This window comes from Budorcas taxicolor, chromosome 22 (assembly GCF_023091745.1).
Source record: "Budorcas taxicolor isolate Tak-1 chromosome 22, Takin1.1, whole genome shotgun sequence".
Taxonomy (NCBI): domain Eukaryota; kingdom Metazoa; phylum Chordata; class Mammalia; order Artiodactyla; family Bovidae; genus Budorcas; species Budorcas taxicolor.
The window spans coordinates 61,346,422-61,359,107 of NC_068931.1; the positions used below are offsets into that span (position 1 = coordinate 61,346,422).

Sequence of the window (12,686 nt, forward strand, 5' to 3'; positions counted from 1 at the left end):
TGCTTTTCCCTGCACACAGTAAAAGCACACGTGCCAGGGGAGAGGAGACAGCAGAACCAACAGCTGTTCCTGCTGAGGCCAGGAAGCCCCATGATTCTGATCTCTGTAGCTCCTGAGATGTTAGATTCAGTTTTGGTTAAATTAATAAAATTAAAAATTTTTAGTTTCTAAAACGTAGTCTAAATGACTGTATAGCAACGATACATGCTGGGATTCGGTGTTGGGAGGAGGGGCAGAAAGCTTAATTAGTAGACATTTCATGGGTCAATGAACTTTGGTCCTTGGATAGAAATTCAGATTCCATTTTTCTGCCTACGTTATTAAACTAGGAGGTTTTTGAGTTGGTTGTTAAATTGTGTTCTTCAAAGTAACTTCAGACTTTAAAAGTGATTCCATACAGCTGTTTCATTACAGAATTTATGGAGGCAATGTGATAGAACTATTCTTAATTTTTTTTATTGTGGTGAACTATATATGTGTCCTAAGTCGCTTCAGTCGTGTCCAGGTCTCTGTGACCCTTTGGACTGTAGTCCGCCAGGCTTCTCTGTCCAAGGATTCTCTAGGCAAGGGTACTGGAGTGGTTGCCATATGTTCTCCCCAGGGGATCTTCCCCACCCAGGGTTCAGACCCAAGTCTCCTGCATCAGTAGGCAGGCTCTTTACCACTGTCTACAACACCGAGTGCTGTTTTCATGGTTTTGAGAATGCAGTTCAGTGGCATTCACATTGCTGTGCAACCACCGCCACCATCTGTCTCTGGAACGTTTCTTTTATCCCAAACTGAGACTGTGTCCATTAAGCCGCTACTCCCATCCCCAATTCTCTGAAGCCCCTGGTTAGAACCACCATGCTGTCTGCGAATTTGACTACTCTAGGGTGCCTCATATAAGTGGAATCATACAGAATCTGCCGTTTTGTGCCTGGCTTATTTCACTTAGCATAATGCCCTAAAGATTTCACCCATGTGTCAATTTTATGCCTTCTTAAGGCTGAGTAATACTCAGTTGTACGTATACCTCATTTTGTTTATCGGTTCATCCATGGACTTTTGAATAGTCCACCTTTCGGCTGTAGTGAACACTGGAGTACTAATTACCTGCTTGGGTGTCTTCTTTCAGTTCTTCTGGGTATATGGCTAGAAGTGGAATTGCTGGATCATATGATAATTTTATTTATTTTTTTAGTAAATTTTACTGTGGCTGCACTGTATACACTCCTACCAGCAAGGCACAAGGGCTCCAATTTCTCCCCATATTCACCAATACTTGTTGTCTGTTTCTGGATAATAGCCTTTCTGATGGGTGTGAAGTGGTATCTCATTGTAGTTGTGCTTTGCACTTCCCTAACGAAAACTGTTCTTTCTTGTATAGTTTTGCATTCATTTATTTTCAGTGGTGAGTGTTATTTTTAATTTATGAACCACATATGAACAATATGGAATATACCCTTAAGAAATGGTTGGGGGGGGGGCGGTCCTAAGATGGCAGAGGAATAGGATGGGGAGACCACTTTCTCCCCACAAATTCATCAAAAGAACATTTGAACACTGAGTAAATTCCACAAAACAACTTCTGAATGCCGGTGGAGGACATCAGGCACTCAGAAAAGCAGCCCATTGTCTTAAAAAGGAGGTGGAAAAATATAAAAGACAAAAAGACAAAAGAGGTAGGGACAGAGCTCCGTCCCTGGAAAGGAAGTCTTAAAAAAGAGAGAAGTTTCCAAACACCAGGAAACACTGTCACTGCCGAGTCTGTGGCGAGCCTTGGAACCACAGAGGGCAACGTAACCGGGAGGAAAAATAAATAATGAAAACCCACAGATTATGTGCCCAACAGTGACTCCCACAGTGGAGAAGCAGTGCAGACGCCTGCATTTGCCACTAGCAAGCAGGGGCTGGGCAGGGAGGCACGGGCTGCATTGCTTAAGAGTAAGGACTGGGCCTGAATGCCCCGAGGGCAATCTGAGGGAACTAACTTGGGCAAGCAAATCAGACTGTGGGATAGCTACCACGCGAAAAGCCCTAACCTAAGACACCGCCAGGCCCGCTCACAGAACAACGGACTGACTAGAGCTACGTGGAAAGCCCTAACCTAAGGCACCATCAAGCCCACTCACAGAACAAAGGACTGAGCAGAGCTAGCCAGCTGCCGGCCAGCCCATCTCCCTCCAGAGACAGGCAGCCAGAGCCAGAAGAGGGCAATTGTGGCCCCAGAGAGGCATTATCTACCAAACTGCAAGCAGGCTTCGTTGCTAACCAAGACTTCTTGGGGTTCTGGACGGTCAACATCCGCCTGAGAAGATGTGCCGAGTGGACACCCAGTAAACTGAGCGGCAGGGATGGAGGAGGCGATGAGTCGCAGCAACTGCACTCACCAAACACCTGATCACCTGAGCTGCTCGGACCTGGGAAGGGCACAAAACACAGGCCCAACCAAGTCTGCACCTCTGAGGACTACCCGAGTGCCTGAACCTGAGTGGCTTAGACCTGGGAGGTGCGTGCAGCCCAGGGCTGCCCGCGGACGGTTCCTGGCAGAGCAACCTAGAGCCTGAGAGTGTGGGTACGGAGGGCACACGCACCGTGAGCGGAGGCAGGCCCAGTGTGGCTGAGACACTGCAAGCACACACCCAGTGTTATTTGTTTGCAGCATCCCTCCCTCCCCACAGCACGACTGAACAAGTGAGTCTAAAAAGTGTCCACCACCACCCGCTTCTGTCAGGGTGGAAATTAGACACTGAAGAGACCAGCAAACAGAAGAAGTTAAAACAGGGAACTGCCTTGGAAGTGGCAGGTGCAGTAGATTAAAACCCTGTCATTAGACCGACTACACAGGAAGGGGCCTGTAGATCTTGAGAAGTATAAGCCGGACCAAGGAACTATCCGAAAATGAACTGACCCCACACTGCCCACACCACCAGAGAAAGTCCTAGATATATTTTTACTATTATTATTTACATTTTTTTTTATTTAAAAAAATTTTAAGTCCTCTATTACTCCTTTAACTTTCATTTTTATAACCTATTGCTTTGTGAAAAAAAAAGAGAGACCTATTTTTTAAAGCAAACTTCATATATATATATATATATATTTAATAACTTTGTGACTTTGTTTTTTTCTTTAATATTGTATTTTTGAGAATCCAACCTCTACTCTAGATTTTTTATCTTCACTTTTTGGTATTTGTTACCAATTTTGTACCTTTAAGAACCCAATCTTCAGTACCCATTTTTACTTGGGAGCGAAATTACTGGCTTGACTGCTCTCTCCCCCTTTGGACTATCCTTTTTCTCCACCAGATCACCTCTATCTCCTCCTTCCCCCTTCCCTTCTCTACCCAGCTCTGTGAATCTCTTTGTGTGTTCCAGACGGTGGAGAACACTTAGGGAACTGATTACCGGCTGGATGTGTCTCTCTCCTTTTGATTCCCTCCCTGTATCCTCCTGGCCACCTCTGTCTCCTTCCTCCCTCTTCTCTTCTCTGTATAACTCCGAGAACATCTCTGAGCGGTCCAGACTGTGGAGCACACACAAGGAAGTGATTACTGGCTAGCTTGCTCTCTCCTCTTTTGATTCCCCCTCTTTTCATCCTGGTCACCTCTATCTCCCTCCTCCCTCTTCTCTTCTCCATATAACTCTGGGAACCTCTCTGGGTGTCCCTCACTGTGGAGAAACTTTTCATCTTTACCCTAGATGTTTTATCAATGGTGCTGTAGAGATGGAGAAGTCTTGAGGCTACTGTAAAAATAAAACTGAAAACCAGAAGCAGGAGGCTTAAGTTCAAATCCTGAGAACATCAGAGAACTCCTGACTGCAAGGAACATTAATCAACAAGAGCTCATCAAATGCTTCCATACCTACACTGAAACCAAGCACCACCCAAGGGCCAACAAGTTCCAGAGCAAGACATACCATGCAAATCTCCAGCAACACAGGAACACAGCCCTGAGCTTCAATATACAGGCTGCCCAAAGTCACTCCAAGCCCATTGATGTCTCATAACTCATTACTGGACACTTCATTGCACTCCAGAGAGAAGAAATCCAGCTCCACCCATCAGAACACCGACACAGGAAACAGGTTTTCCCTAACCAGGAAACCTTGACAAGCCACCTGTACAACCCGACTCACAGCGAGGAAACTCCACAATAAAGAGAACTCCACAAACTGCCATAATGCAGAAAGGCCACCCCAAATGCAGCAATATAAACAAGATGAAGAGACAGAGGAATACCCAGCAGGTAAAAGAACAAGATAAATGCCCACCAAACCAAACAAAAAAGGAAGAGATAGGGAATCTACCTGAATCTACCTGAATTCCGAATAATGGTAGTAAAAATGATCCAAAATCTTGAAATCAAAATGGAATCACAGATAAATAGCCTGGAGACAAGGATTGAGAAGGTGCAAGAAAGGTTTAACAAGGACCTAGAAGAAATAATAAAGAGTCAATATATAATGAATAATTCAATAAATGAGAGCAGAAACACTCTGGAGGGAACAAATAGAATAATGGGGGCAGAAGATAGGATTAGTGAGGTAGAAGATAGAATGGCAGAAATAAATGAATCAGAGAGGAAAAAAGAAAAACGAATTAAATGAGGACAATCTCAGAGACCTCTGGGACAATGTTACATGCCCCAACATTCAAATCATAGGAGTCCCAGAAGAAGAAGACAAAAAGAAAGACCATGAGAGAATGTTGGAGGAGATAATAGTTGAAAAATTCCCTAAAATGGGGAAGGAAATAATCACCCAAGTCCAAGAAACCCAGAGAGTCCCAAACAGGATAAAACCAAGGTGAAACACCCCAAGACACATATTAATCAAATTAACAAAGATCAAACACAAAGAACAAATATTAAAAGCAGCAAGGGAAAAACAACAAATAACACACAAGGGGATTCCCACAAGGATAACAGCTGATCTTCCAGTAGAAACTCTTCAGGCCAGGAGGGAATGGCAGGACATACAAAGTGATGAAAGAAAATAACTTACAGCCCAGATTACTGTACCCAGCAACGATCTCATTCAGATATGCACGAGAAATCAAAAGCTTTACAGACAAGCAAAAGCTGAGAGAATTCAGCACCACCAAACCAGCTCTCCAACAAATGCTAAAGGATCTTCTCTAGACAGACAGGAAACACAAAAAGGGTGTATAAACTCAAACCCAAAACAATAAAGTAAATGGCAACGGGATCATACTTACCAATAATTACCTTAAACGTAAATGGGTTGAATACCCCAACCAAAAGACAAAGACTGGCTGAATGGGTACAAAAACAAGACCCCTATATATGTTGTCTACAAGTGACCCACCTCAAAACAAGGGACACATACAGACTGAAAGTGAAGGGCTGGAAAAAGATATTCCATGCAAATAGAGACCAAAAGAAAGCAGGAGCAGCAATACTCATATCAGATAAAATAGACTTTAAAACAAAGGCCGTGAAAAGAGACAAAGAAGGATACTACATAATGATCAAAGGATCAATCCAAGAAGAAGATATAACAATTATAAATATATATGCACCCAACATAGGAGCACCGCAATATGTAAGACAAATGCTAACAAGTATGAAAAGGGGAAATCAACAATAACACAATAGTGGGAGACTTTAATACCCCACTCACACCTATGGATAGATCAACTAAACAAAATTAACAAGGAAACACAAACTTTAAATGATACAATAGACCAGTTAGACCTAATTGTTATCTATAGGACATTTCACCCCAAAACAATGAATTTCACCTTTTTCTCAAGTGCACACGGAAACTTCTCCAGGATAGATCACATCCTGGGCCATAAATCTAGCCTTAGTAAGTTCAAAAAAACTGAAATCATTCCAGGCATCTTTTCTGGCCACAACTCAGAAAGACTAGATCTCAATTACAGAAGAATAGCTATTAAAAATTCCAACATACGGAGGCTGAACAACACGCTGCTGAATAACCAACAAATCACAGAAGAAATCAAAAAAGAAATAAAAATTTGCATAGAAATGAATGAAAATGAAAACACAACAACCCAAAACCTGTGGGACACTGTAAAAGCAGTGCTAAGGGGAAGGTTCATAGCAATACAGGCATACCTCAAGAAACAAGAAAAAAGTCAAATAAATAACGTAACTCTATACCTAAAGCAACTAGAAAAGGAAGAAATGGAGAACCCCAGGGTTAGTAGAAGGAAAGAAATCTTAAAAATTAGGGCAGAAATAAATGCAAAAGAAACAAAAGAGACCATAGCAAAAATCAACAAAGCCAAAAGCTGGTTCTTTGAGAGGATAAATAAAATTGACAAACCATTAGCCAGACTCATCAAGAAACAAAGGGAGAAAAATCAAATCAATAAAATTAGAAATGAAAATGGAGAGATCACAACAGACAACACAGAAATACCAAGGATCATAAGAGACTACTATCAGCAGTTATATGCCAATAAAATGGACAGCTTGGAAGAAATGGACAAATTCATAGAAAAGTACAACTTTCCAAAACTGAACCAGGAAGAAATAGAAAATCTTAACAGACCCATCACAAGCGTGGAAATCAAAACTGTAATCAGAAATCTTCCAGCAAACAAAAGCCCAGGTCCAGACAGCTTCACAGCTGAATTCTACCGAAAATTTAGAGAAGAGCTAACACCTATCCTACTCAAACTCTTCCAGAAAATTTCAGAGGAAGGTAAACTTCTAAACTCATTCTATGAGGCCACCATGACCCTAATACCAAAACCTGACAAAGATGCCACAAAAAAGAAAACTACAGGCCAATATCACTGATGAACATAGATGCAAAAATCCTCAACAAAATTCTAGCAATCAGAATCCAACAACACATTAAAAAGATCATACACCATGACCAAGTGGGCTTTATCCCAGGGATGCAAGGATTCTTCAATATCTGCAAATTAATCAGTGTAATACACCACATTAACAAATTGAAAAATAAAAGCCATATGATCATCTCAATAGATGCAGAGAAGGCCTTTGACAAAATTCAACATCCATTTATCATAAAAACTCTCCAGAAAGCAGGAATTCTAAACATACCTCAACATAATAAAAGCTATATATGACAAACCCACAGCATACATTATCCTCAATGGTGAAAAATTGAAAGCATTTCCCCTAAAGTCAGGAACAAGACAAGGGTGCCCACTTTCACCACTACTATTCAACATAGTTTTGGAAGTTTTGGCCACAGCGATCAGAGCAGAAAAAGAAATAAAAGGAATCCAGATTGGAAAAGAAGAAGTAAAACTCTCACTGTTTGCAGATGACATGATCCTCTACATAGAAAACCCTAAAGACTCCACTGGAAAATTGCTAGAGCAAATCAATGAATATAGTAAAGTTGCAGGATATAAAATCAACACACAGAAATCCCTTGCATTCCTATATACTAATAATGAGAAAATAGAGAAATTGAGGAAACAATTCCATTCACCATTGCAACAAAAAGAGTAAAATACTTAGGAATATATCTACCTAAAGAAACTAAAGACCTATATATAGAAAACTATAAAACACTGGTGAAAGAAATCAAAGAGGACACTATAGATGGAGAAATATACCATGTTCATGGATCGGAAGAATCAATATAGTGAAAATGAGTATATTGCCCAAAGCAATCTACAGATTGAGTGCAATCCCCATCAGGCTACCAACGGTATTTTTCACAGAGCTAGAACAAATAATTTCAAGATTTGTGTGGAAATACAAAACACCTCAAATAGCCAAAGCAATCTTGAGAAAGAAGAATGGAACTGGAGAAATCAACCTGCCTGACTTCAGGCTCTACTACAAAGCCACAGTCATCAAGACAGTATGGTACTGGCACAAAGACAGAAATATAGATCAGTGGAACAAAATAGAAAGCCCAGAGATAAATCCACACACCTATGGTCGTCTTATTTTTGACAAAGGAGGCAAGAATATACAATGGAGAAAAGACAATCTCTGTAACAAGTGGTGCTGGGAAAACTGGTCAACCACTTGTAAAAGAATGAAACTAGAACACTTTCTAACACCATACACAAAAATAAACCCAAAATGGATTAAAGATCTAAACGTAAGACCAGAAACTATAAAACTCCTAGAGGAGAACATAGGCAAAACACTCTCCGACATAAATCAAAGCAAGATCCTCTATGACCCACCTCCCAGATTATTGGAAATAAAAGCAAAAATAAATGGGACCTAATTAAAATTAAAAGCTTCTGCACAACAAAGGAAACTGTAAGCAAGGTGAAAAGACAGCCTTCGGAATGGGAGAAAACAATAGCAAATGAAGCAACTGACAAAGAATTAATCTCAAAAACATACAAGCAACTCCTGCAGCTCAATTCCAGAAAAATAAACGACCCAATCAAAAAATGGGCCAAAGAACCAAACAGACATTTTTCCAAAGAAGACATACAGATGGCTAACAAACACATGAAAAGATGTTCAACATCACTCATTATCAGAGAAATGCAAATCAAAACCACAATGAGGTACCATTTCACAGCAGTCAGAATGGCTGCAATCCAAAAGTCTACAAGCAATAAATGCTGGAGAGGGTGTGGAGAAAAGGGAGCCCTCTTACACTGTTGGTGGGAATGCAAACTAGTATAGCCACTATGGAAAACATTGTGGAGACTCCTTAAAAAACTGGAAATAGAACTGCCATATGACCCGACAATCCCACTGTTGGGTATACACACTGAGGAAACCAGAATTGAAAGAGACACATGTACCCCAGTGTTCATCACAGCACTGTTTATAATAGCCAGGACATGGAAGCAACCTAGATGTCCATCAGCAGGTGAATGGGTAAGAAAGCTGTGGTACATATACACAATGGAGTATTACTCAGCCATTAAAAAGAATACATTTGTATCAGTTCTAATGAGGTGGATGAACCTGGAGCCTATTATACAGAGTGAAGTAAGCCAGAAAGAAAAACACCAATACAGTATACTAATGTATATATATGGAATTTAAAAAGATGGTAATGAATAACCCTGTATGCGAGACAGCAAAAGAGTCACAGATGTATAGAACAGTCTTTTGGACTCTGGGAAAGGGCGAGGGTGGGATTATTTGGGAGAATGGCATTGAAACGTATTATTATCATATGTGAAACGAATCGCCAGTCCAGGTTCAATGCATGATTCAGGATGCTCGGGGCTGGTGCACTGGGATGACCCAGAGGGATGGTATGGGGGGTGAGGTGGGAGGGAGGTTCAGGATGGGGAACACGTGAACACCCATGGCGGATTCATGTTGATGTATGGCAAAACCAATACAATATTATAAAGTAAGTAGCCTCCAATTAAAATAAATAAATTTATATTTTAAAAAAATGGTTGACCCGTTCAGCTAAACTTCCAATTAACACAAGTATTAAGAGGATTACAGTGCATTATTTATGTTGATTTTTGAAGTATTTATAGCAGTTTTAGGCCAATGTGGTTGTATTACTTTGTAGTAAATGATTATTTCAAATCCTGAAAGATGATGCTGTGAAAGTGCTGCATTCAATATGCCAGCAAATTTGGAAAACTCAGCAGTGGCCACAGGACTGGAAAAGGTCAGTTTTCATTCCAATCCCAAAGCAAGGCAATGCCAAAGAATGCTCAAACTACTGCACAATTGCACTCATTTCACATGCTAGTAAAGTAATGCTCAAAATTCTCCAAGCCAGGCTTCAGCAATACGTGAACCGTGAACTTCCTGATGTTCAAGCTGGATTTAGAAAAGGCAGAGGAACCAGAGATCAAATTGCCAACATCCGCTGGATCATGGAAAAAGCAAGAGAGTTCCAGAAAAACATCTATTTCTGCTTTATTGACTATGCCAAAGCCTTTGATCACAATAAACTGTGGAAAATTCTGAAAGAGATGGGAATACCAGACCACCTGACCTGCCTCTTGAGAAACTTGTATGCAGGTCAGGAAGCAACAGCTCGAACTGGACATGGAACAACAGACTGGTTCCAAATAGGAAAAGGAGTACATCAAGGCTGTATATTGTCACCCTGCTTATTTAACTTATATGCAGAGTATATCATGAGAAACGCTGGACTGGAAAAAACACAAGCTGGAATCAAGATTGCTGGGAGAGATATCAATAACGTCAGATATGCAGATGACACCACCCTTATGGCAGAAAGTGAAGAGGAACTAAAAAGCCTCTTGATGAAAGTGAAAGTGGAGAGTGAAAACATTGGCTTAAAGCTCAGCATTCAGAAAATGAAGATCATGGCATCTGGTCCCATCACTTCATGGGAAATAGATGGGGAAACAGTGGAAACAGTGTCAGACTTTATTTTGGGGGGCTCCTAAATCACTGCAGATGGTGACTGCAGCCATGAAGTTAAAAAACGCTTACTCCTTGGAAGAAAAGTTATGACCAACCTAGATAGCATATTCAAAAGCAGAGACATTACTTTGCCGACTAAGGTCCATCTAGTCAAGGCTATGGTTTTTCCAGTGGTCATGTACGGATGTGAGAGTTGGACTGTGAAGAAGGCTGAGCGCCGAAGAATTGATGCTTTTGAATTGTGGTGTTGGAGAAGACTCTTGAGAGTCTCTTGGACTGCAAGGAGATGCAACCAGTCTATTCTGAAGGAGATCAACCCTGGATGTTCTTTGGAAGGAATGATGCTAAAGCTGAAACTCCAGTACTTTGGCCACCTCATGTGAAGAGTTGACTCATTGGAAAAGACCCTGATGCTGGGAGGGATTGCGGGCAGGAGGAGAAGGGGACAACAGAGGATGAGATGGCTGGATGGCATCACTGACTTGATGGACGTGAGTCTGAGTGAACTCCGGGAGTTGGTGATGGACAGGGAGGCCTGGCGTGCTGCGGTTCATGGGGTCACAGAGAGTCAGACATGACTGAGCGACTGAACTGAACTAACTGAAATGATTTATATGGTTTGGGTTGGGAAATACATGATTTTGTTATTGTTAAAAGAATTCTTATGTCTGCCTTTTTTTATTCAATGATATTGAAAGTTGGTGAGTGCCATTCAAAAGTTGGATGGTGACTTAAGAGGTCGATGCTCTCCTCCTTCTTAAGTGTTTCTGTGTATACAGTCTTTATTTCCTTGGGTTTCTAGAAGACGGCACACCGTGAGGCTGAAGCTTAGCTCCCAAGGGTATCTGTTATGATGTCTTATTCCTAGGAATAGGGTCGTCAACTGACAGCTCATACTCACTGACAGGTCAGAAGGCATGGTCAGACTATAGAACAAAATATTTTAAATTAGAATTCTAGGAAAGTTTAAGGTCTTCTGTTTACTTCCTTTTTTAATACCATTAAAAAATTAATGTGTATTATTTATTGCAGGTTTGTATATAATTAGCTCCTGTAACTGAGATAATTTTGGTCTGAATAGTGTTTTGAGATTCTGAACATGAAGTGGGGGAGGATAAGGTATGAATTCTGATATAGATCCATTATAAAGCTATTTTAATTTTTGGCTTACCCAGTGGGTTAGAGTAATAACATATTGGGCTGATCAAAAGGTTTGTTCATATTTTTCCATAACATCTTAACAGAAAAATTGAACTTTCTGGCCAACCCAATCCATGATGGTGTTTGAATTCTGAGAGCCATGTATAAGATTGGCAAGCTCTTCATGACTCCAGGTAGCATTTCTGGGGATAAAACTTAACTCTAGTTCACTAATGGTAGAGCACCTAGTTGATATTAGATGGTTTAGCATTAATAGTAAACTCATTGTCCACACATGTTTTTGCTTAGATTTGTGTATTGATGATAGCCTTAAATTTTTTTTTCCTAACAAAGCATCTTGTTAGACTATCACTAAGACTAAGTAGTGAATTAAAAAATTGCATAAAAACATAAAAAATGCAGATGCCCTTACATCTGGGGAATAGCATAAAGGCTACCATCTTTTTATATGTGATCATGGTTCACTTGGGTAAGGAATTGACATCATTGGCGATTCTGAATAGCGGTCTGCTGTGTGTACCCCCCAAACTGGGACAATTAAATAATTGATAGAATATTGCCGTTAAATAAAGATAAATATAGCTATCTCTTTCCTGCTCTGGCGCCTTGCCTTTCTGCTCTTAATGTGTAATCACCTATCTTATCTCTGGAATTGCTGTTGAAATTCGTGCTGTTAAAAGTATCGCTTTAGCTTATTTTTGTGGCATTCGTTGTTCTTAGTCTCAGATGTAGATTAACTTGTGCCCCCCTCTCTCCTCTAGAATGACTCTTCTCATGGTGATTATATGCAAAGTAATGAGGCCAGTTTAATAGAACAAGCCCCAATACCTCATGATGGACTTACTGTGACACCTCACAGAACCCAGCGAGAAGGTATGTTGTATTTTTCCTAAACTTTAAACCGTCTGTACACAAGACTGCAGAGCGCTACTGACACTGACTAACTCGCCCCCTTGCCCCTTTGTGGAGCACAGAGCTCTGTGGGTCCTGGGTTTGGCTCAAATGCTGGTCCTCTCGCTTTCTTGAGTCTGCGTCTGGGCTCCAACTCCAAGCCCCTGGCCCATCCCAGCCCATGCTTGTTCGGTTCTGCCTTTCTTAAACCCGGCCGCATACTTCTGGAGGGCAAAGACTTTAACCTCTCCCCAAAGTATTAGTACAGTGCTTTAGCTGTAGAATGTGCTCAAGGTCTGCTGAAAAAGTTAATTTTACTGACGTGCAC

General features: G+C 40.9%; 1 protein-coding gene across 1 annotated transcript in view; it reads left to right on the plus strand.

The window, feature by feature from the left end:
- Positions 1 to 12,686, plus strand: part of ZCCHC2 (zinc finger CCHC-type containing 2) — a 55,334-nt gene that overhangs the window by 15,943 nt on the left and 26,705 nt on the right. The window contains exon 2 of the mRNA XM_052660388.1: positions 12,229 to 12,340. Within this exon, the coding sequence (XP_052516348.1) occupies positions 12,229 to 12,340 (112 nt within the window). The remainder of the gene's footprint in view (positions 1 to 12,228; positions 12,341 to 12,686) is intronic.